General features: G+C 63.9%; 1 protein-coding gene across 1 annotated transcript; it reads right to left on the bottom strand.

Moving 5' to 3' along the window:
* Window positions 1-365: 365 nt before the first annotated feature.
* On the bottom strand, window positions 366-22545 carry MYO15A (myosin XVA). Its single transcript, XM_048320808.1, has 64 exons — window positions 19561-22545; window positions 18698-18780; window positions 18413-18476; window positions 18198-18307; window positions 18003-18077; window positions 17721-17811; window positions 17577-17582; window positions 17137-17240; window positions 16575-16638; window positions 16377-16490; window positions 16031-16192; window positions 15836-15949; window positions 15689-15747; window positions 15385-15508; window positions 15208-15303; window positions 14984-15115; window positions 14607-14732; window positions 14358-14435; window positions 13810-13964; window positions 13628-13673; window positions 13373-13497; window positions 13021-13138; window positions 12757-12932; window positions 12604-12688; window positions 12268-12321; window positions 12017-12098; window positions 11803-11933; window positions 10805-10900; window positions 10479-10714; window positions 9811-9989; window positions 9626-9698; window positions 9279-9470; window positions 9036-9130; window positions 8860-8948; window positions 8655-8781; window positions 8459-8520; window positions 8271-8334; window positions 8048-8186; window positions 7751-7841; window positions 7571-7667; window positions 7244-7365; window positions 7096-7155; window positions 6828-6903; window positions 6347-6462; window positions 6145-6263; window positions 5924-6065; window positions 5596-5707; window positions 5364-5438; window positions 4767-4972; window positions 4566-4699; window positions 4433-4487; window positions 4256-4328; window positions 3962-4035; window positions 3795-3877; window positions 3467-3597; window positions 3232-3326; window positions 2729-2806; window positions 2380-2476; window positions 2053-2213; window positions 1818-1951; window positions 1584-1717; window positions 1059-1192; window positions 709-849; window positions 366-619 (listed from the first exon to the last, which is right to left on the bottom strand). The coding sequence occupies exons 1-64, from the start codon at window positions 22543-22545 to the stop codon at window positions 518-520; spliced, it is 9753 nt and encodes a 3250-aa protein (XP_048176765.1). The 3' UTR covers window positions 366-517.
* Window positions 22546-23056: the final 511 nt, after the last annotated feature.

Here is a 23056-nt window from a genome sequence, read left to right as displayed (position 1 = left end):
GGAGGGGCGCGGAGGTGCCGGCGGGTGCGCGGCGCGAGCGCCCCCTGGCGGGCGCGCCGAGCGCCACCGGCGAGCGGGAGCGACTGGGGGGGGCCACGGGGAAACTGAGGCACGGGAGGGATAGAGGGGAAACTGAGGCACCGCGATGGGGAAACTGAGACACCGGGATGGGGAAACAAACACGGAGATGGGTGGGGGAAACTGAGACACCGGGATGGGGAAACAGAGGCACTGGGAAGCTTGGGGAAACTGAGGCACAGCAATAGGAAACACATGGGGATGGATGGGGAAACGGATGCGGTGAGCAGCATCCCCCCCGCAGCAGCGAGCGCAGCACAAAACCACGGACACCGAGTCATGCCAGACTCCCGGGCGTGTATAAAACCCCAGAACAACAGTGGGTTGGTGACAGGGGGACAGCGGCCACTGGCCAGGCTGGGGACACCCCAGGGTCACTGCACTCTCTGTCCCCTATGCCAGGGGTCCGGGGTGCCAGGGGTCCAAGGCCACGGCGGGCTCAGAGCAGGGTGATCTCGCTGGGCGGCAGCGTCAGCCTTTTCTCCCGGGCTCCCAGCAGCCTCTCCATGTGCGCGGCCACCACACGGCACAGCTCTAGGCCCTAGACGGGGACACACCGGTGGTCAGTCGCTGTGCCACCACCGTGGGAACCCCAGCGGGGCTCCCCCGACCTTCCCAAGTGTCCCCGACCTGCTCCAGCTGAAGTTGGGTGATGCCCTGGGCCAGGAGGTCTCCCAGCGTGATCTCCACATAGGGATAGCTGGATCCGGCCGTCGGCCGCTGCGTCCGTGTGGACTGGATCTCATTCAGCGAGAACTTGGCGATGGGTTCCTAGGAGGGGATGGGGGGGGGGTGGCCAGTGTGCCCTGGGAACCCCTCCAAGGGGACTGGGGACCCCAGGTTGGACGGGGCTTGGAGCAAACTGGTCTAGTGGAATGTGTCCCTGCCCATGGCAGGGATTGGAACCGGATGAGCTTTAAGGTTTGTTCCAACCCAAACCATTCCATGTTTCCATGTGTCCCACACAGCCCCACACCTACATGGGTCTCCTTGCTGAGGAAGTTGAGGCCATTCTGGTTGACAGCCAGGATACAGGGTGAAACAATGGCGTTGTTGCTGCAGCTCTGGATGTAGAAGAAGGACGAGCCAAACATGGGGTAGGCGCTCAGCAGCCCTGCAGGGCAGAGGACAGGCTCTCAGTGCCCACTGCCACCCCCACCTGCCCGGTCCTGCACCCCGGAGCAGCCAAGGGAATTGGGTGTCCGAGCGTGGGCCTGGAAGCAGCCCATCCTGTCCTGTCCTGCCAATGCATCCTGCCCTCCATATGCAGCACCCCAGGCTCCACACAGAGACAAGGGCTGCCTGTCCCAGCAGCATCCCATCCCCATCATCATCACCCTCCAGGCAGCATCCCATCCCCAGCAGCCTTGCATCCCCAGCAGGACTGCATCTCCAGCAGCATTACATCCTCATTAGCACTATGTCCTCATTAGCATTGCATCTCTCAGCATCCTCTCCCTTTCAATATCACCTCCCCATCCCTGTCCCCATCGCTGTCCCCTCACCCAGGAACTGTGCCCTGGCCTGGTGGGCACTGAGTGCCTGGGCTTGCTGCACGTGCTGGGTCACCATCTGCAGCCAGGACTGGGGCTTCAGCAGGCGGAAGAGCTGCGGAGGGACGTAGTCCTGCATCTCCCGCCTGTGGGGAGCCTGGGATCAGGGCCAGCACTGGCCAGTGGGTCCCAAATCCCATGGGACATGTGTTTCCCCCCGCCCCAGGTGCCCTGTGCCCTGCGTACACGGTGGGGAGGTGGTGGCGGTCCTTGGCTCGGTGCTGGAGGGCGGCCAGCTTGGCCACGTGCGGGAAGTGCTGCTCTCCTGGCCTCACCGGTGGCAGGATGGTGAACAGGCCCTTGAGGTAGTCAGGGAGCACCTGGGGGGGTGACAAGAGCACAGGGACACGGCTTGGGGACAGGGCACGCTCTGAGGGAGACAGGGAGGTGGCCCTGGGGGAGGCTGATGGGGTCGCCCGACCTGGTTGTAGTGGACAGTGACGTAGAGCTCATTGTCAAACTTGAGGGGCTGGCTCCAGACCACGCGGCGGCACCAGAAGGTGTAGCTGGTATCCCGGAGCTCCGTCTCGGCAGCCACATCCAGGATGTATTCCCGGCGGGTCAGCGGCCGCACACTCTGCCCTGTGCCACCACACGTGTGTACATGGCCACCACACCATCTGCGTGGCTGTACCATCCCATCCCGTCCCATCCCATCCCATCCCATCCCGTCCCATCCCATCCTATCCCATCCCATCCCATCCCATCTTGTCCTGTCCCGTCTGTCTCATCCCTGCCAGCCCCTCACCTCTGTCGGTCACCACGAAAAGGATGTATTCCTCCAAAGCCTCTGGATTCTGCAGCCCCATCTCGCAGCACAGCTCCTCAATCACATCCAGAGCCACCTGGGCACAGGGACAGGTGGCTGGGACACTGCCACATCTCCCTGTTGTGCTCTGGGTCACCAACTTGTCCTGCACTGAGGCTCATCCCATGAAGCTGCCCTGAGAAGGGATCCACTTTTCCCAGAGGATGAAGTCCCACAGTGAGGACAGCCAAAAGGTGCAGGCCCCCACATCCGCACCCTCTGGGTGCCCACAACTGAGGTGTCACCATAGTCTTGGGGTGCACTGAGCCTCCTGTCCCCCCTGGCTCACCGAGCACGTCTTGATCTTGAGGTGCCTCTCGATGCCGCCGGGCAGGAGGAAGAGCTGGCGCTTGGCGCTGCGTCCGGCCTGCACAGGAGGACACATTGGGGTGCAGGGGGGCCTTCCACACAGCAAGATGCCACAGGACATCCCAAACCCCACAGCTATCCCTTAGGAACCATCCCATTGGGATCATCCTGTCTCTTGCCCATCCTGCCCAGCTGAACCATCATACCCCCACTCCATGTCCACAGAGCTCCATCCCCACTGGGGACTCCTGAAAGCTCAGGGCACACCCAAAGCAGCGAAGAGCAGACCCTAAGAAGAACTGTGCTCTCTTGGGGAGATCCCCAAAAAGGATCAGCTCAGTTCTAGGGTGGTGTCTGAGGGAGATCCCAAGCTCAGGGGGGGAGAACCTGAGCCCATGCGGGTACCCAGAACTTCTGGGGGGGATCTCAAGCTGACACCAGCTCTGCCCCACCCCATGGGCACCCACGAGCCCCCAGCCTCACCACCATGGCCTTGAGCTCCATGCTGCTGGGGAAGAGGCTGCGGCCACCGAACTGCAGGGTTTTCCTCAGGTTCTGCTCGCAGGCTTTGGCGATGCCTGGCAGAAACAGGGACTAGGATGAAGAAAGGGGCTGAGCTGTCATGCTGGCTCTGTTAGAGCCCTTCCTGAGCTCTGTGACACCTGGGCTGTCCTTTCCCACTGCACACGCAGCACCCTGGGGTGTGCACGGCCCCTACCGTGGAAAGGCAGCTCTGGGTGCCTGCTAGCATCCTGCAGGAAGGCCACGAAGAAGGGCCGGAGCACCTCGGAGCACTTGTAATAGGCAGCGAGGATGTAGAGCAGCCTCCAGCCCCTCTGGCAACTGTCCCTGTGGGAAGAGCCAGGGCTGATCCCCCGAGCACAGAGAGGGTGCCTGAGGTGGCACCATCACCCTGGGGAGCAGTGCAGCCCTCTGCAAGGATGAGGTCCCCGGGTCTCCCCGCAGGCTGGAGCAGCTCAGCCTGGCCAGGGACATAAGTGTCCCCGTGCCAGCCTCTGCTGTCCCAGATGGGTGTAGGGACTCACGTCTTGGAGCTGGTGTTGTTAGTGATCTGCTTGATGATCTGGCAGTACACCTCATCTCTCAGGACCTCGTGCTCCGCACACAGCTGGGGGACAGGCACAGCTGCCACCCCTCTGCCACCCCTTGCCCAGGCCACCCTCCAGACTCACTGTCCCAGTGGTGGATTTACCTTGAGGATGGTGCAGACGGCGTCCAGCTCCGTCTGTCCCCGCAGAGGGTGGTCACCCATGAACTTCATCACGGCTGGGGACAACAAAGCCACATGGCGACACAGCTCAGCATGTCCCTCCCCCAGAGACATGCTCTCCTGGGGGAGGTACCTCCTGGGCACATGGAGCAGTGGAACCAGAAGAACTAAACTCCCCTAGGACACCCCACCTGCCCATCCCAGTCTAGCCCCACCCTCCTCCATGGACAGGGCTGGGGACAGCTAAGGTGACAGGACACTCGTGCCCCTGCCTACCTTGGAAAGCCTCAGCAGCCAGTTTGTTGAGGCCACCATCCACAAATTCAATGAGTGACTCCTGAATGGGAATCTGGAGCAGGGGGAGAGGCCCAGCTCTGGGACCCTGCTGGGACCTCAAGGGGACCTGCAGGTGACAACAGGACAGGGGCACCCCAGGACTCCACTTCCCCATACCTTGGTGAATGTCAGCATCTCCAGCACACTTGGTGCCTTCATCCCACGGGAGTCCCTGGCAGAGGGACAAGGGGGCAGGTGGGCACAGGTGTCCCCACCATGGCATGTCCCTGTCCCACCACTGGACACTCACGTGGTCCCATGTCGTGCTGCGCGGAAATGCCGCTGGGCAAAGGCCAGCATGGGACAGGCCCCCATGACATCCCCGAGCTGCTTGATGCCATCTCCCTCCGGACCCTCCGCAAAGGTGGCACTGGCTGGGGACACCTGCGGAGCAGGGCAATGGGCACCAGGCACAGCCAGCACCAGGGGACAGCCCCAGGCCAGGACCCACCTCAGTTTTTCGGTCCAGCTCCTGGGCAGCAGCAGTAGAGGCCACAGCCACGGCCACGGCCGCCGAAGCCGCCACCTTGCCCTGCTTGTCCCTGGGCTCCTCTTTCCTCTCCGCAGGCAAATGCACGAAGTCGGGTGCCACGACGGGCTGGACGTACTCGGCAGGGAACAGCCCTGACCTGCCATGGATGGCCCCAAACTTCCACCCTGTGCCAGACAGATGGTGGGGATGGCCCTGGGCTGGCAGCCATGGGGTCACCCCCAAAATTCTCTGCCTGCTCCCTCCTGCCTCTGCCCCCTTTTCAAGGATCTGGCCATGGATTTTGGCTGGATGCAGCTGCAGTTTGGCATCACTCAAGGGAAAGGTACAGAGCAGAGGCCACAAAGCCTGTCACCTGAGGGACATGGGCAGCACCAGGTGCCACCCAGGGTGGGACCTGCATGAGAGCATCTCCCTGCATCAGGTCAGTGCCAAAAAGACCACAAACCATCCTGCTGAGGGGTAACAGAGGCAGGACCCTGCCCCGTCGCCCAGCCTCAGGAGGGGACACAGCTCAGGGCACACCAGGGACGCACAGAGGGACACCGTGGAACCCACCAAAATCCTGGGTGCCTGTCTTCAGCTCCTCCAGGTACATCACCTTCTTGCGGACCACACAGCCATAGTAGTGGTCTGCAGAGGCAATATGGGGACACCATGGGGACATGGGGTGTCACAGGATGCAAGGCAAGTGCACAGCCACCTCCAGGGCAGGGCAAGCTGTCAGTCTGCTGCCCCTGTGTCCCCCATTAAAGGCATTTTGGCATGGGGGGCTTTGGGGATCCCTAACCTCTCTCAGAGTGCTCCAGTGACTGCAGGTGGATGATATCCCCTTTGTGGAAGCTGAGCTGGCCCCCATCCTCTGGGCTGTAGTTCCTCACGGCCACCACGTACTGGGAGTCCTGAGCACAGGGGGTCTGGCACAGCCCGTGCACATAGGGGCACCAACATCCCGCCCAGCACAGGGACTTCAAGCACCCACAGCCTCAGGACCATTCCCCCAAATCCAGCCATGGTCCCATTCGCAGGGTGCCCTCCTCTGCCCACCCCAACCCCAGGCACACGGGCAGGGTCCGACCCCCAGGACAAACCCACCCTGGCCCCAGGGCACCCCCCACCTTCCTGAGCTCTGTGATGAAGTGGTCGACCATGACCTTGACCTGGGGAGCTTTTGGTGAGAAGAGGATGAGCTTCTCGCTGCGCAGGTTGAACTCCAGCATGTTCCTGGATGGGGTGGTCACGAAGAGCACATCGGGGTAGCTGGGGCAGGGCGAGGGGAGGCTGAAACACCTGGCATCTGTGGCACCCACAGCACCCACCCCACCCTGGCCACTCCTACCTGTAGGCCCGCAGCACCCGCAGCTGCTCCCCGGGGACATTGGTGCCCTTCACCATCCGCAGCAGCTTGATGCCAGTGTGGGACACGGCCAGGATCTGCACACCCGTCCCCACACTGCCCTGTGGGCCAGCACAGCACTTCAGCCGGGGGCACAGGGACACAGTGCCTGCCACCCCGACCTGCCCTGCAGGCGGACCCTCACCGTGGCAGGGAAGAGGCGGGAGAAATACACCTCGCAGCCATCCCGGGCCGCGGCGATGATCTCCCTCTTGACACTCTCGGTGGCCACGGGGCTGAAGGAGTCCAGCTTGTTTTCCACTGTGGGGAGGGGGAAATACCTCCTGTGAGCATCCCCTCCCCGGGGAGGATGTGCACAAAGTTCCCAGCGAAAGCAGGGATGCTCATGTCCTCCCCATGCCTGGCAGGACTGTATTGCAGAGACAGATGTGTGTCCCCCAAAGAGCTGTCTGAGACCTGACTCAATTTGTGGTGTTGTGGAGCACTAAATTACAGGGGGATCGTTACTTTTGGAAACAAAACTACCCAGGATTAAGCAGAGCCAGTCATGGCTTGGAGATAGCCAGGGGATGAGGATGGGCACAAGAGTGGCTGGATGTGACTCCCCAGGTTGGGGCCCCCCAGTGTGAGCCCCTCAGGCAGGGAGCAGCAGGACACAGGGTTACCAAAGAGGGATTTCAAGCGGAGCCGCTCCTCCTGGCTGATCCGGATGCAGGTGTCAGACAGCACATCATTGAAGATCTGGGAATGGGGGTGAGGAGCAGTGGGGTTGTTTGGGGAGGAGCAATGTGTCCCTCAGCCCCAGCTCCTCCACGGCAGCTCAGCAGGGAAGGCAGGATGGCCACAGTGGGATGAGTAAACCATCACCCCGCTGGGAAATACCCCTTCTCCCAGGGGACCCCTGGGGGTTGCGGGGCCAGCTCGGTGCCTCACCTGCCGGAAGATGAGGTCGAGCAGCAGTGGGTTGTTGATGCTGTCCTTGGGGTAGAAAACCTGCCAGGGGAAAGACCTTGGTGTAAACCCCCTTATCCCAGTAGGACCTTGGCACCAACCTGTCCCCAAGTGTCCCCATAATCTGTACCTCCTTCCGGATGAATATTTTCCAGGGCACATTGTGGTAGGTGTAGAAGTCCTCGCTGCAGCTCCGGTGCAGCTGGGTCTGGACCTGCTGCGCCTCGGATGGGAGCTCTCGTGAGACAAAGACTGCAAAAGGACAGAAAGCTTCGCAATCCCTGGGGGGAACCACCAACAGCTGCCTCCATCCAGGGAAACTGAGGCACAGGGAGCAGCTCTCTGGCTGAGCCGGACACAGCAGTTACCCCACGAGGCATCACCCTGTGCCACTGGGAGGATGAGGTGCCTCACTCCACCATGGCCCCCCCAGTGCCACAGCTCTGCCCAGCAATACCTGGAGGCTGTGTGGCTGCAGGACGTCCTGTGAGTGCTCGCAGCTGGTACCTGGCACTTGGCACCGGCTTCACCGCAGCCACCACCTCCTTGGGCCCCTGTGAGGTACAGAGGGGCTGTGGTCAGTGCCAGTGACACCCCCAGCCCGGGCAGGGGGACACAGGGGCAGCCACATCCCTACCACAGCTGATGGCACCCGGGCAGCTGAGAGCTGCTCCTTCAGGATCTGCATGGCTTCCTCGTGGGGGTCCAGCTTCTTCCCAAAGAGCTTGCTGCTGAGACAGCATCCCACATTACCTGTACCCCAGCATCACCGGCGCCCCAACATTCCCTGTAGCTGACACCACCTGCACCCCATCACTCAGTGCACCCCAGCATTCCCTGCACCCCCTCATTCCCTACACCCCAGCATCAGGACCAGCACATGCACCCGCGGGCAGGAGAAGCCCGTGCCTTGGCTGGGGGCCCAGGTGTGTACCTGTGGGGCTGGGAGCTGCGCGGGGCTGGCTGGCACTGTCGGATGATGTTGCGGATGTCGTGCGTGGGTCTCGGGAAGTGCTCCGAGTTGAGCCGGGAATGCCGCACCGGCTCTCCCGGCCACCGCCGGCCCACGGCCGCTGCGGAGTCAAGCACATGGCTCAGGGGCCCTGGCTCAGTGCCACGAGCCCCTGTGGCCATCCCATTGCACCGCGACCCCTTACCGGCTTTCTGCAAGTAGGGCCGGGGCTGGGGCACATGGGCTGGCGTCCCCTCTGCCACTCTGCCCTGCAAGGGACACGATGCGATCATCACCTGGCACCCCCAGCTGCTCCCGTCCCCAGGGGCTGCCCCAGAGAGGTGCCCTGGAGCAGAGAAGGGGCTCGACCCCTCCCGGCCCCGTGGCACTGACCGAGGGTCCGGGTGGCTGTTTGACATCTGCACGGCGCTGCGGGGACGGGTCTGGCTCTGTGCCTGTGATGACAAACATGAGAGCTCAATCAGGGCTGTGGGGCTCTGGGCGCGGGGATGTTCCTCACACCAGGGGTCAGACAGGGAAACTGAGGCAGGGAGCTGGGTGGGGATGTGGGAGTGCTCGAGGTGCTCACCCCTCGGCTGATGCGTCTCCGCAGGCCCGGGAGGTTCGCTCCGATTGGCGTCAGCGCCGCCGTTCTCGCCTCCCACACCACCTCCTCCCTTCAGCCTCTTTGAGAGGATGGATGGCTTCTCCAGCTCCTGGGGGACAGGCATCAGGGCACAGTGGCCAAGCCACCTGCACCCCAAAATGCCTCGGGCAGGGGGACATCCCCTCACCCCATTGCCGTAGGAGAGCACGGGGTCGAACAGGCTGTCCAGGTACCGGTCCAGACCCTTCTGGCTGCGCGGCTCCCCAAATTCCCCGTCTGTGAGGGGACAAAGGGTGAACCAGTGGCATGGCAGGGCTTCGTCGCAGCGCTGGGGGACAGGAGCTGGGGGAAATGACGCCCTACCATGGGGGTGATACGCCTCTACGGAGGGCAGTGTGGGGGCTTTCACAGCTGGGGGAGGAGGCACTTCATCCAAATCCAATCCATGTCCCAGCACCCTGCAGAGAGGGAGGAAGTGCTCATCAAGCACCCACTGGGTACCAGATTCCCCTCAGAGCCCACCCACCCCTACCAGCACCCATCCAGCCCGGTGCGTTCCCCCCACCAGCCCCACAGTGGGGCACCCATCCCTGCCCGGGTACCTACGGCCGGCTGTCCCTGCTGTGGCTCTCGGTCCCATCCCATGCAATGAGGAAGCAGGATTTCTGTCTGGGGAAGCCCCGGAGCAGCTCGAGGTCAGAGACAAGGTCCAGGACATAGTCGTGTCCAGCCAGCTCAGCCCACTGGGCACCCGCCTTCATAGCTACAGACCAGCCACGCCAGCCCTCCGACAGCCCCCTGCCAACAGCAGGACACTGGGGATGGACACAGGCTCCACAGGGACACCCTGCCCACGAGCTGGGCACCTGGGCTCCCAGATCCTGGGGGCACCCAAGACAGCCCCAGGTGACACCGTGACCTGCTGGGCGGGTGGGTGCCAAGCCAGCACATACCTGTGCTTCAGGACATCCCCTGCCAGGTCCTCGCCCGTGCTCCAGGAGTGGATGGGGCAGGAGAACTGGTCACCTGGGGAGGGACGGGCAGTGAGCGGGTGCCACCAGTCCCCCCTGCCCGTGAGGGTGGTCACTCTGGGACCGACCCTGGCCAACACCACGCCCCAGAGCCGTGCTGCCCTCACCGTTGAAGCAGTGCAGGTCGAGGGCCATGCTGGCCTGCTGCCGGTTCGCTGTCCACTCCAGCAGTGAGGGCGGGAAGGTGCGGGCGGCCGCAGCGCCCAGCTGGGAGCGGGCCATGGCGTGCATCAGCTTGCGCTGGCACACTGGCTTGTAGCCAGCAAAGGCGTAGTCGGACACAAACCTGTGAAGAAGGGATGATGCTGCAGGAGGGACATGGGCAGGGTCATGCGTGCCAGACTGGGACAGGGGACCACAGAGGGATTAAGAGCATCCCTGGAGGGATCTCGGCAGCATCCTGGGCACGTGTGCCAAGCTGGCCCAAGGCATCTTGGAGGGGCCTCAGAGCATCTCTAGTGGGACTTGGCCAGTATCCCTGGGCACATGTGCCAGGCTGGCCCTGAGGAACCTAGAGGGACATGGGCATGTATGCCAGCTTGGTCAGAGGGATCCTGAAGGGACCTCAGAGCATCCCCAACAGGACCTGGCCATGTGTGCCAGGCTGGCCCAAGCAATCATAGAGGAACCTGGTGGGGCCTGAGCAGCATCCTCAGGCACAGGTGCCAGGTGAGCCCTGAAAAGCCCCAGCACTGTTCCCAGGCACGAGTACCAGTGTATTCCTGTGGGTCCCAGCCATTCCTGTTCCCCATCCCAGTGCCCATCCCTGGCTCACTTGAGCAGGTACTTGTCGAAGGCAGCGGACGGAGGGAAAGCGCTGAGGCAGGCGGCCAGCAGCAGCCAGCCCCGCTCCTCGTTGTTGACGTTGGTGTTCCGCCAGACCTGGTTGGAGGCTTGTGCCAGGAGCTCGTCCCGTAGCCCTGGCACCGACAGCCCCTTCTGCACGATGTAGTTGCCGAAGAGGGTCTCCTGCAGGCCGCCCAGCCCCGGGTCCCCCATGAACCGCAGGATCTGCCACAGGGACAGCCAGGTCCTCCCTCTGGCTCTGGGCACGGAGCAGGCAGGGGACTGCGGTGATGGATCCTGTCCCATCCCACCTACCAGCTTGAAGAGGCTGAGAGCCTCGTGGCACAGCTCCTCATCCAGCCGGGTGAGGGGGGCTTTCAGTGGGGCCGTCAGCATCCCAAATGCCGGTTCCTGCGGTGACACCCGCACCCATGGCTACCTGGGGACAGCCTCAGGCCACAAGGGGCTGGTCCCATGGTGCTGAGCATGGTGTTGGTGCTGGGTGGAGACTGTGGGGCTGCCAAAGGACTGGGGTGCAGGATGGGGTCAGCAGCCTTCTGGAAGTGGGGCAGGGAGGGGCTCAGGCTGTGCTGGCAGCACCAGAGATGGGTGGTGAGGCCCTGGCACAGGTTGCCCAGAAAAGCTGTGGCTGCCCCATCCCTGGAAACATTCAAGGCCAGGCTGGACAGGGCTTGGAGCAACCTGGGATAGTGGAAGGTGTCCCTGTCCATGGCAGGGGGTGGAAATGGGTGATCTTTAAGGCCCCTCCCAACCCAAAGCATTCTGTGGTTCTGTGGTTCTATGCCAACACCTTGGCAGGGCTGAGAGCCTTATCCAGCCCCGGTGCTGTCATTCAGGATGCCGAGGACTGGGAAACACAGGACAAAAATAGGGATGAGGAAGAGGAATGGGGCAAAGTGACTGTGGGTGGGGCCGGGGTCCCGGGAGCAAAGCGACCTGGTCTCCCGCCCCAGCGTTCCGGATCCGCCCCGCGTCGGGCGTCCAGGAGGGCTCAGCGGGTCTCTCTCCGATAACCTCAGCAGGGTCCCCCCGGCCTCTGGAGACGACAGGAACCCACGGGGAGGGAGGGAGGTGGCAGCCAGCTCCCCACAGCACCACAGCCACCCCGGATCCAGCCTCTCTTGCTACCCGTGGTGTCCCCAGCGTGTGAGCCAGGGCAGAGCCTGGTGGGACAGTGCGGGGACCCTGAACCTCACTGCTCCACCATGACCGGGGTGCCCGGGATGCCCCAAAAGCCGTCTGCCCATGGGAAAAATAAACTCGCCGCTGCCGGGCCGCGGCGCCCGCCTTACCTGGAAGTGGCCCCGCACGTACTTGGCCATGGGGTAGTCGTTGATGTCGAGCGGGAGGGTGAGCTGGGGGTCGGGCTGCAGCGCCGGCGGCGGCACCAGCACCACGCAGCCGGCATTCACCTCCCGGGCGGCTGCGGCACAGTGGGAAGCTACGGCACGGCCGTGGGGTAGGGAACAAGGGGCTGGGAGCGATGGCGGTGCAGGACCCGCTCACCTGCAGCGGCCTCCAGCAGCCCCATCAGCTCGGCCGGGATCTCCAGGTGGGTGACATCCACCACCTCCCTCCGCGTCAGCTCCTGCCAGCGCGGCACAGGGATGTGCCCACTTGCAGTGCTGGTCCCTGCCCCAGCACCCACGGGTGCCACGGCCAGGGGCACGGGGATGGGCGAGCACGTGGCGGGGATGAAGGCACAGCGACACGGGCTGCACGTGGATCACACTCCCACCGGTGCCACACGGCTTTACCTGCTTCATCCTCTCGTTCTCCTCCTCAGCCCGCCGGCGAGCATCCTCCTTCCTCTGCAAGCAGAGCAGCCATGCTGAGCCCCACCGGAGGGAGGGACACCCTGAGGCATCACAGCACCCTGGGATCCCATTGACCCCCTCCAATATCACCAAAGTTTTCATCCCAAAGAGGCACTGCCCATTCCCAATAGGACACAGAGGAGGTGGTAGGGTGGCATGTGGGGAGACTCACAGTCTGGATATGCCACTGTGCCCTCCCCAGACCCACCACTGAACATGCAGCAGGGTGGCAGCAGGTCCCCTGGAGCCCCCGGGATGTGCCAGCCCCCAGCTCACCTTGAGGTACCTCCGGCGGTTCACGTAGATGTGCACCAGCGACCTGAACTTGATGAGCGTGCGCCGCATGCGCCGGTACCGCTGCCTGCGGGAGGGCACCCGTCACCCTCTGCCACCCACCAGAGCCCACCTGCCACCCCCCAGGACCCCCACCTGGCCAGGTATCCCCGCGCCCGGGTCTGCAGGAGGACGATCTTGCGGCGGAGGGAGCGGAAGCGCCGCTTAATGAAGAAGGTGCGAGCGTAGCGCTGAAGCGTGAGCGCGGCCAGGTGATGGGCACGGGCTCGCTTGCTCTCCAGAGCCTGGTACAGCTGCTCCTTCAGGAAGAGCTGGGAGCAGGGGTGAGGCTGTGAGCTCCCCACCTTGGCCACCACCCCCAGGGGCTCACTGGAACCAAGTCCCCTCCCGGGACAGTACCTTGGTGACGCCGACATAGTACATGCTGGGGTTAACGGGGCAGAGGCTCCTCAGCATCTCCACACAGTTGGCTCCGTTGGGAATGACATTGGACCACATATCAACGAGGCAGCGATACCTGGGTGAGCCCATGACACTGTTACCGCACAGGGACACCAGCACAGACCTTCTCCATGGTGACAAGCACTGCACCTGCAGATGCAGCTTCTCCCAGAGCTCTGTACTAACACAAGGGGTTCCCAGCTCCTGCTGTGGGGCAACCCCAGCCCAAATGCTGCCCCCCAAAACACCCACAAGATCTGTAGTCTCCCCTCGCTGGGATGGCAGTGCCCAACCTGCAGCCCACAGGCACCTGTCGATGAAGACGAGGAAGGGGATGCGGATAGGGAAGCCCTCCTTGCGGATGCGGATGGTCTCCAGGATCCCCGAGTACCGCAGCTGGGTTCTGACCACGTCGGCCTCGAAGAGCCCTGGCTCCTGGGGAGGGCGTGGAGAGAAGCATCAGCAACTGCATGGGCAAACCCCCACCCACTGTGTGCCCACCACTCTCCCAGTGCCACCAGGGCAGCACAGGCACCGGCACGGGCAGGAGAGCCCCAGCTCTCACCTTCTTGTTGTTGGGTTTGAGGCAGCGCACAAAGAAGGGGTTGCACCTGTGGCAGAGAGACCCTGTCAGCCACACAGGACAGGGGACAAAGCCAGCCTGGCCACCTCGGGCTCAGGTCCAGCTGTCACCCTGCTCCCAACAGCCCAGTGCACAGCCTGGCTGCCCACCCTGCCCACCCTGACCTCTCCATCTTCTCCACCAGCTCCAGGAGCGACTGCTGGAACCGTGCAGCCACAGTGGGAGCCTTGTACCGCCGTGTCCTGGTGCTGCTCCTCCTGATGAGGCTCCTCTGCCGGGCCATCACCTGGGCATGGCCGAAGAAGAGGTTGGCCACCACCTTGGGGAGACGGGAAGCGTTAGAGAGGAGGAAGGTGGCCAGGATGGTGCAGCTCTCTCGGATCCTCTTTCCAACCTGGCCACTGCTTTTTTGCCCAGCCCTGAGCAAGTCACATCCCCTAATTGTGTCTGGATTGCCTGGATAGGGATAGGGATGAGGATATGGATAAAGACAGAAAGCACAAGAGCAGCCCGTGTGCCTGTTTGTGCCAAATGCTTGAGGGGTCAAAGCCCAGAGGATCCCATGCGTGGAGCCAGAGGCATCCTCTGCTCCTGGTCCCCCGGGGCTTCACCAGCTATGGGGACACACTCTTGGGGACATGGAAAGGGATGTATGAAAGGGGGCTATTGGCGCCCAGTGTCACTGCAGAGCCAGGGCCAGGCAGGACCCTACCTTGGTCCTGCTGCTGAGGAACAGGTCCAGCACGTCCTGACGGACCTGGTCATAGTTTTTATCCAAAAACTTGTGAACCTGGCAAATAGCAAAACCTCTTGGTGAGGAGCTTGACAGGGTGACAGGGTGAGACAAGGACCTGCAGGACCCCAGCCAGACCCGCTGGGATGCATTTCTCTCCTTGGTGCAGGATCAACCTCCTCTTTAAGCCGCCTTAACAGCCCAGCTGAGCATCCCAATGTCACACACCTGGTAGGTCACCTTCCCTGCGTAGTGCTTGATGGTGAACTCGGGCAGCGGCATCTTCGGCTTTGTGTAGAGTGGGTTTGTCCCATGGTGGTAGTGACACTTCTGGAGGAACGTGTGGTCAGTGGCCTGGGAAGGGACACAGGAGTGAGATATGGCTCGGGCAATTCAGCAGCAGGTTGGAACTAGGTGATCTTCAAGGTCCTTTCCAGCCCAAACCACTCTGATTCCATGATGTTTCTATGATTCTTTGGGCTTATCCAGCCTGGAGGAACCCGGGGGGTTCCCAGGTTGTCCAGGACAGCCCAGAGCCATGGTGATTCCCCAGCCACAGTGACCTCCCAGTGCCGGCTGCACCTCACCACCAGACACCCCCTCACCTGGGGGAAGCAGCTCTGGTCATCCAGGATCCGGAGGATGCCGTAGGGCTTTTGGGAGATGAGGTCAATGCACGGCTGGTTGTCGCTGAAGGGGATCTCCTTCCACTCAATCTGCTCCCGGAGGTACTCCTCCTGCAGGGCGGGCACTGGGTCAGCCTGGAGCCCCCAGCCCCACAGCAGTGCCCAGCACAGGGGCAGAGCCCAGCACTGCCCACCAGCCCCACCTGCTCCTCCTGGAACACAATCCTGTTGAAGAAGAACTGCAGGTACTCGTTGGCGTAGTTGATGCACAGCTGCTCAAAGCTGTTGAAGGTGAGGTCCTGCAAGAAGGAAGATTCATGGAGCCTGGGAGGATGGAGCTGGAACTGAGCCAGGATGGAGGTGGGAGGAATCCTGCTCACCTCGAAGCCATAGATGTCCAGGATGGCGATGGAGAGGGCCTCCTGCCGCGGGTACACGAGCTTGTTGATGCGGTCCGTGAGCCAGCTGAAGAGCAGGGAGTAGAGGGTCTTGGCAATGGCATCCCTGGGAAGGGGAGACATGGGCAGAGTGCTGGAGCTCTGGAATGGCACCAGTGTACCCCACTGCCACAGCCAGCACCCACCACAGCATCAGCTTTAATCACCACAGAGTCTAATCCACACACCATCCCTGGGGATCAGAGCCCCCCATACCCTCCTGCTGTGCAGCCCCCCTTCCTTCTACCTGGCATCCACGGCGCTTTCAACAGTCAGAGGGGTAAAAATCTTCTCCCGCAGCGTTTCCTGGTTGGGAGATGGTGTGATGGAGCAACATCAGCCATGGTCCCCAGGGGCCAGGGACACCCTCCCAGCCTGTGCCCCCTGCACTCACCGTCACCTTGAAGGTGATGGCTTTCTGCAGGCCCTCAGGGGACACCTGCAGCAGCTCAGCCACCGTCCGGATCTCTGTGGCACTCACCACCGTGGCGACCTCCTGGCAGTCAGTCTGCAGGACACAGGGATGCCATGGGATGTGATGATCCCCCATTTGCCACATCCTAAATCATGCCTGAGGAGGATGAGCTACCTCATATTTCTCAAAGTAGACGTTGCCCAGGTGGAGGACAGAGGAGAGGATGCGGAAGATGCTGTTCTGCTCGTCCACACTGAAGTTCAGCACCTCCATGGTGTTGAGCAGCCGACGGAAATCCTCAGCGTCGTCCTTGCCGGGAATCTCGCAGTTCCCACCCTGGCACAACCCCCTCGGTCCATCAGTGGGTCTGGGCGGGGTCAGCACCCAGTGCGGGGGGTCACCCCCACCCTGAGCATCCTCCTCATCCTCACCCTGATGACTGAGGGACCCACCAGCACCCTGAGGTTGGGTAGCCCCCCAAAAATGAGGCTGTGGGGGGGCTGGGGAGGGGACACACTACCTGGTTCAAGTAGTAGTAGGTCTCGGCGCCCTGTAGGCAGTACCGCTGCCGCTGCTGGGACGGCAGCCCTGCCAGCATCTCGTAGAAGATGTGGTAGTTGCGCTCGCTCTTGGCCTGGGGAGCAGAGGACAGAGCTGGGGAGGGGGCGGCAGAGGGGGCAGAGTGGGGGGCAGAGCCCAGGATCCCCTCACCACACACCTGGAAGACCACGCGGGACTTCTCCAGCAGGTACTGCGAGGTTATGGCACCGCAGATCAAGCCGCTGCAAGGGTGAGAGTGGGCACCCGGCTGGCAACCTCAGCCTGGGCAGGGGCTGTGGCCTCCCAAGGCACCCAGCCATGCCCCAGTGCCCCTCAAAACATTGGGGGTCGGTGCTGGTCCCCAAGTGTCCCCCACCAGGGATGGGTGGGCAGGGATAAGTGTCTGCACCTGGATCGAGCACTGCACCCCAAGGCGATATCAGGTACCCCCCCGTTGGGATCAGTGGGGCCAAGAGAGGATGGGATGGGATACGAGGGCAGGGATGGGGACTGGGAATGGTCAGGGTGGCAGCCCAGGTCACAGTGTCCCTGCCCCTATGCCAGGGACAGCCACCTGTCCTCAGGTGCCATCACCTTTCCAATGCCAGGTTTGTCCCAAAAACATCCCCGTGTGTCCTCTCAGAGCTGAGGGACAAGGGGCTAGGTTGGGCTGGACACCCTGGGGCAGCAGGGGACATAGGGTGGGAGCACCCACACGGATGTTACTCAGCATTACTTACTCCTCCAGAAAGATTTCCACAAATTTCCCAAACCTGCTGGAATTGTCATTCCTCACGGTTTTGGCATTGCCGAAGGATTCCAGCAGGGGGGTCGCCTCCAGGATCTGTCGTGGTGATGAGGAGAGCTGGGGGGGGGGTCAGCCTGGGCACCCCACACAGCCCACAACATCTCCAAGGCTAGGGCACCCCCTTTGTCACCCTGCCACCCTCCCTGCCACCCCATGCTGCATGCAGACACCCGTGGGTGCCCAAACTTGAGGTGTGCACCACAGCCAGGTTAAATGAGGATGTGGGAGAGCACAGAGATTCCATCCATGTGCAGGCACTGATTTCCTGCTGTCCCTCTTGCCTTCCCCCCTGCACCTGGGGTGCCATGGCCAAGATGCCACCACAATTCTCTGTCCCCCTGAACCTTCCCAGCCCATGTGTCCCCTTGGTACCTCTATCTGCCATGGTCCAGGTGGAAGCATGGGGACAAGGAGAGAGCAGCAGAACCATGAGGAGGGATGGAAGAGAGTGCTGGGAGGTGGGAGAAGAGCTTGGGGACATGGGGACTCAGGGATGTCTCCAGGGCAGCACCCTACCTGTGGGGCAGTGCTGCGTTTCTGGCTGACGGCTGCCAGGTAGCGCAGGATCAGCTTGGTGGCTTCGGTCTTCCCTGAGCCGCTCTCCCCACTGGAATGCAGAGCAGGGGCACAGCCAGGGCTGTCACCAGCTGAGCAGGGGCTGCCCACCCCAAATCCCCCCAAATCCCCCAGCACCCCACCCCAGGGCCAAGCCAGGCTGGTGGCAGTAACACAGTGATTAGGGAGGTGTTGATCAGGGCCCACCCCAGGGGGCTGTGCATGGGGACAACCATGTCCCACCTGATGATGATACACTGGTTGTGTTTGGCATCCATCACTTTGGAGTAGGCCACGTTCGCGATGGCAAAGAGGTGCCTGGGGTGGGGAGAAGCAGGAGGGGTGCGGTGCCATGCTGCCCCGGCACAAGGATGCCCAAAGTGAAGGGTGGGAGTGACCCCATCCCCGCAGGGCATTTGGGGACAGCCTGGTACTCACGGCGGGTTCTCGCCCAGGGCTCTGCCCTCGTACTGCAGCACCTGCTCCGTCCCGTAGATGTTGTAGATGCGGTACGGGTTCATCGACACCAGGATGCTGCCGATGTAGGTCTGCCAGAGAGAGAGGTGTGGGGCCATGAGCCCTTGGAGGGTGATGACTCCCCAAAGACCCCACACCTGCAGCCTTTGGGGAATGCCGTGCCCCTCTATGCTTACGTAGATGAGCTGGCGCTCGAACCGCGTCCGGAGGTTGCTCAGCACCGCAGCCTCCTGGAGGTCCCTGGCATGGAGCAGAGGCTGAGTTAGGGGGTGACAGGGGAACAAGGGAGTGTCTGCTCTCCCCAGAGTGTCCCCTGCATTCCCAGACCCAGGAGGCTGAAGCAGAGCCCATGTTGGGATGAGATGGGGTGGGATAGCAGGGTCAGGGGTGTGCAGCTGGAGGCTGCAGCCCCATTGTCCCACACAGCACTTAGTCATGGTACAGGGGACAGGGACACTCACTCCAGCTGGGTCATGTCCTCCAACCCATCCTCCTCCTGTGGCTCCTGGTACCGCACAATGGGCAGGCTGCACAGCGACTGCATCTGCAAGGAGCAACCACCCCATCATGGCAGGGATGTGCCAACACCCTCAGGTGTCCCACCCAGTCACCACCACCACCACCCCAAAACGCCATCTGTGACCCCAAACCAGGGGACACGCAGTCAGCAATGGCGGGAACCCCAAGAAAACACCCCACAGCCCCAAAACCAGTCCCCCAGCAGGAGCACTGTGTGTCAGGTGAGAGCAGCAGTGCTGGAACACAGGAACATGGGGCCACCAAGGCCGCCTTGGGGCTGGTCCGCAAAAAACCTGGTCCTGAGGATCCCGCTCCCACTCTCTGTGGGCATCACCTCCAGTGGAGGCGATGGAAGGGGGCTGAGGCTTCTCCCCCCGGCCAAGCGCAGAGGTGACGCAGGACGGGTGTCACACGGGAGGCTGCGCTGGCGCCCGGCCAGGCGGTGGGCAGGAAAGCGGACACCCCGCCGGGTCACCGTGCCACCTGCACCTGTCCCCGCGGGATCGGGTCTCCGCATTTCCATACGCCAGAATCAAGTGTCCCCAGCGGGGCCGCTCGTGGGGGGATACACAGCAGGCGATGGTCCCCTCTTCCAATCTGCTCCCTACGGGAGGACCCCCGCCAGCACCCAAACCACCCACAGCCATTTACCCCCCACCCTGGGCACTGCAACCCCCTCGGCACCGGTGCCTTCGAGCCCGGGAGAGCCATCGGCCACCTCAACTCGCCACCCCGCCCGGGGTCCCGCCGGCTGCCAGCTCACCCCCGGCTCCATCCCCCCGAGGGGGCTCCCCGCCCGCATTACCTTGCTGCGCCAGGGCTGCTTGGTGCGCAGGTACCCGTCCGCCCAGGGGTGCCTGTCCCGCCAGCCCCCCGCCGGCGGGCGCTGGCAGAGGTATCGGGCGAGGTCGGCTCCCCACTGGCTCGCCCACCGCCGGCCGCGCTGGGTGGGCTGCTGGGGGAGGCCCTGCTCGGCTGTCCAGGCGTCGGGCATCTCCCGCACCCGCACGACGTGCTGCGTGGACCAGTGCTGCTTGTACATGCGGGATGCGCGCCGGAAGGAGCCCAACCTCTGCACCTGCGGCGTCACCACCGCGTAGCGCCCCGCGCCCTCCTCCCCGGCCGCCCCGTCACCCTCGATGGGCTCCGCCGGCCCCGGGGGACGAGTGCCGTGGCGGGGGACGACCGGAGAGCCGGGGGCTCGCCCGTGGGGTGGTGGGAAAGCGGCACGACGGGGCGGTGAGGGGCTCCGGTTGCCACGTGGGCTGGAGGGGAGGATGGGGCGCCCGGCGTCGGCCCAGCCCCGGCGCCCAGAGGGTGGGCTCGGAGACCTGCGGGTGCTGCCGTCTCGCCGGGATGGGCGCCGGGGCAAGGAGGGAGAGCGAGTGGAGGGATGGCGGGTGGGTGGTGAGGATGAGGGGGCTTTGGTGGGGTTCATGCTCCTTACGAGCAGCGAAGCCAGAGACTGCGCCACGGAGCGCCCCTTGGAGGGGCTGCGGCCCCCCACTTCAGCAGATGGCCTCGATGGTGGGGAGGGGGGGGCCATCCCGGCAAGGGGCTGCCCGATGCGCTGGATGAAGCTTTTGGGGGTGCTGGGAGCGGGGCTGGGCGGAGGGAGCACCCCGGCGGGACCCCGCGGGGCACCGTGCCAGTGGGGCAGCTCCTCATCCCAGGAGGGGCCGGGGGGGCCGAGGCGGCGGCTGCCGGGGCGGGACGATGGTGCCAGGAAGGGGGTCCTCTGCAGCGGCTTCACCGCCTTGGTGGGGGGCTCGGGAAGCCGGGGCCAGGCCTGGGGGAGCGGCAGCCCGGGGGGACTGCTCCGCCGCGATGACAGAGGTCTCCCCGCCGCGGGCCCCCCCGGGCGCCTCCCCCCCGGCCCCGGTGAGCGGGGGGCGGCCGGAGCGGGGAGCTCGGGGCCAAAGCGCCGGAGGCTGGCACCGAGGGAGGGGGATCGCCGTGGCCCCTCGCCCCGCGTGCTGCCGGGGCGCGGCCGGACGGGCGGCGGCGACGGGGAGCGCCCGGGGTTGGCGAAGGGGTTACGGAGCGACGGCCGGCGCGCAGCCCCCGGCTCCCGGGGAGGGGGCTGCCCCCAGGGCCCCGCCGCTGGGGAAGGGTCCCTGGCTGGAGATGCTCGTGGCGCGGGGTCCCGGCCCCCCAAACCGGCGCTCTCCATCCCCGCCAGCCTGCGGCTGGAGTGCCTGTAGGAGGGCTGGGGGGGGCGGGACCCCCGAAGCCCTCCCGCACCCCGCGACGGGCGGCTGGGGGGAATCGAGAGGGATCGCTGGAGGAACTGCCCCAGAGGGCTCCCGCACGCCCGCGCTGCCGAAACCCGGCGTCCCGGGGATGCCGCGGGGCCGGGGGCTGCCGGAGGCGGCGGCGGCTCGCACTCGTCGTAGTCGTCCTCGTCACGGGCGGCGGGCAGGTGGGGGGACGGCGGGAGGGGGACGTCCAGGCGGTCCCTGCCGAAAAGCTTGACCTGGGGCCGGGGGAAGAGCCTGAATTTCCTGTTGAGGGAGAGCTTGGAGGAGAGTGTCTCCCGCATGCCCCGGAGCGAGGAGGCGCTCAGGATGGAGAAAGGATACTCCTTCTCCTCTTCCTCCTCTTCTTCCCACTCCTCGGGCTCCTCGCCCTCAGCAATCTCCTCCAGGCCCAGGGCGTAGGGGTTGCAGGAGGATTGGGCGTGCGGTGCCCACCCGCCCTCGCTGTACTGGATGCGATGCTCAGGGTACTCACCCCCAGGGTACCCCCCATCAAAGGGCTCCCCAAAGTCCTCGTAGGGGTCCCTGCTGTAGCCGAAGGGCCCTGCCACCTCCTCACCATACTCTGGGTCGCTGCTGTACGGGTCGTAGAGGCTGAGGGGAGACCCACCACCAAACGGTCCCTCATCCTCCAGCTCTGAGTAGCCATAGGGGTGCCCTGCCTGGTCACCGTCCTCCCAAAATCCCCCATAGCAGTCATACTCTTCCTCCGTCTCATAGCCAGGGTAGTCAGAGTAGGGGGTCGGCACCACATCCTCAAAGCCGTACCCTGCTGGGTAAGCTGGGCTCTGCATGTAGCCTTCCTCCTCCTCGGAGTAGTTGTGCCGGGGGCCATAGGCTCCATCCTCCTCCTCGCTGTAGCCATGCCATGGGCCATAGGCTCCATCCTCCTCGGCATAGCCATGGTGGGGGCCGTACGCTCCATCGTCCTCCTTGGCGTGACTGCGCCAAGGCCCATAGGCTCCATCTTCCTTCCTGGCATAGCCACGGTGGGAGCCGTAGGCTCCATCCTCCTTGCCATAACCTCGCCGGCGGCTGTAGGCTCCGTTCTCCTCCTCGGCCCAGCCGTAGCGCGGCACCGTCGGCTCGGCGGCCGCACGCTGGGAGCGCCGCCGGGACGGCCGCCTCACCATGCTGCCTTGCCGCGAAGTGCTGGGGGCCGACAGCCCGACGCTGCCAGGGATCCGCTTCATGTTGGCCCGGTGCCTGAGGATCTCGTCTTCCGCTGGGAACGGCAGCTTCTTGGCACCGATACGGGACAGCCAGGCCGTGTCAGTCGCCCGGCCGCCCCCCACCAGCCGCCCGCGCCGGGAGAGCACCTTCCTGGCCAGCCAGCCTGTGGCGGCGGCTGCCTTGCTCAGCACCTGCGCCCGTGGCTTGAATTTCCTTTCCGGGCGCCGGCGGAAGAGCGACGCACCGTCCTCGGGGGCCTGCCCGCCCCGCCGCAGCAGCAGGAAGGATGGCTTCGATGGTGCCTCCTTCTTGGCCTCCTCTTCCTTCCTCTTCTTGCCCACGCGCTTGAAGCGCATCATCAGGTTGGAGGTGGACTTGAGCACCCCCTTGTTCTTCTTCTTCTTCCTCTTCTTGGTGCTGTGCTTATGCAGCCCCCAGAAGAAGCGGGATGTGTTCTTGAACTGTCCCTTCTTGGGCCGACGCAACCCTAGGTTCTTGAAGCCCAGGAAGAGCTTCGAGGTGCTGCGGAGGCTCCGCTTCGCCCGGGCCTTCGGTGGCGCGGCCGCCTCCTCTTCGGCTGGGCCGGCTTCCACAGATTCTTTGGGCTGGCCCTTGGCCTCTGCACCCTTGGCCCCTTTCTTCTTCTTGTCGGTTGCCAGCCCCATCACCAACTTGGAGGTGCCCTTCGTGTTCTTCTTGGCTGTTGCAGCATTGCTCTCACCCTCCTCTTCCTCCGTCTCCTGCTGTACCTTCTTCCCAAGGCCCAGTTTCTTCGCCACTCCTGCCTTGGGCAACCCCTTCTTCTCCTTCCCCTTCCCCTTCTTGGGTTCCTCTGCAGCCACCTCCTCCTCATCCTTCTCCTTTTCCTCC

This window comes from Corvus hawaiiensis, chromosome 16, assembly GCF_020740725.1.
Source record: "Corvus hawaiiensis isolate bCorHaw1 chromosome 16, bCorHaw1.pri.cur, whole genome shotgun sequence".
NCBI classification, from domain to species: domain Eukaryota; kingdom Metazoa; phylum Chordata; class Aves; order Passeriformes; family Corvidae; genus Corvus; species Corvus hawaiiensis.
This window is presented reverse-complemented; position numbering and strand designations above follow the sequence as displayed.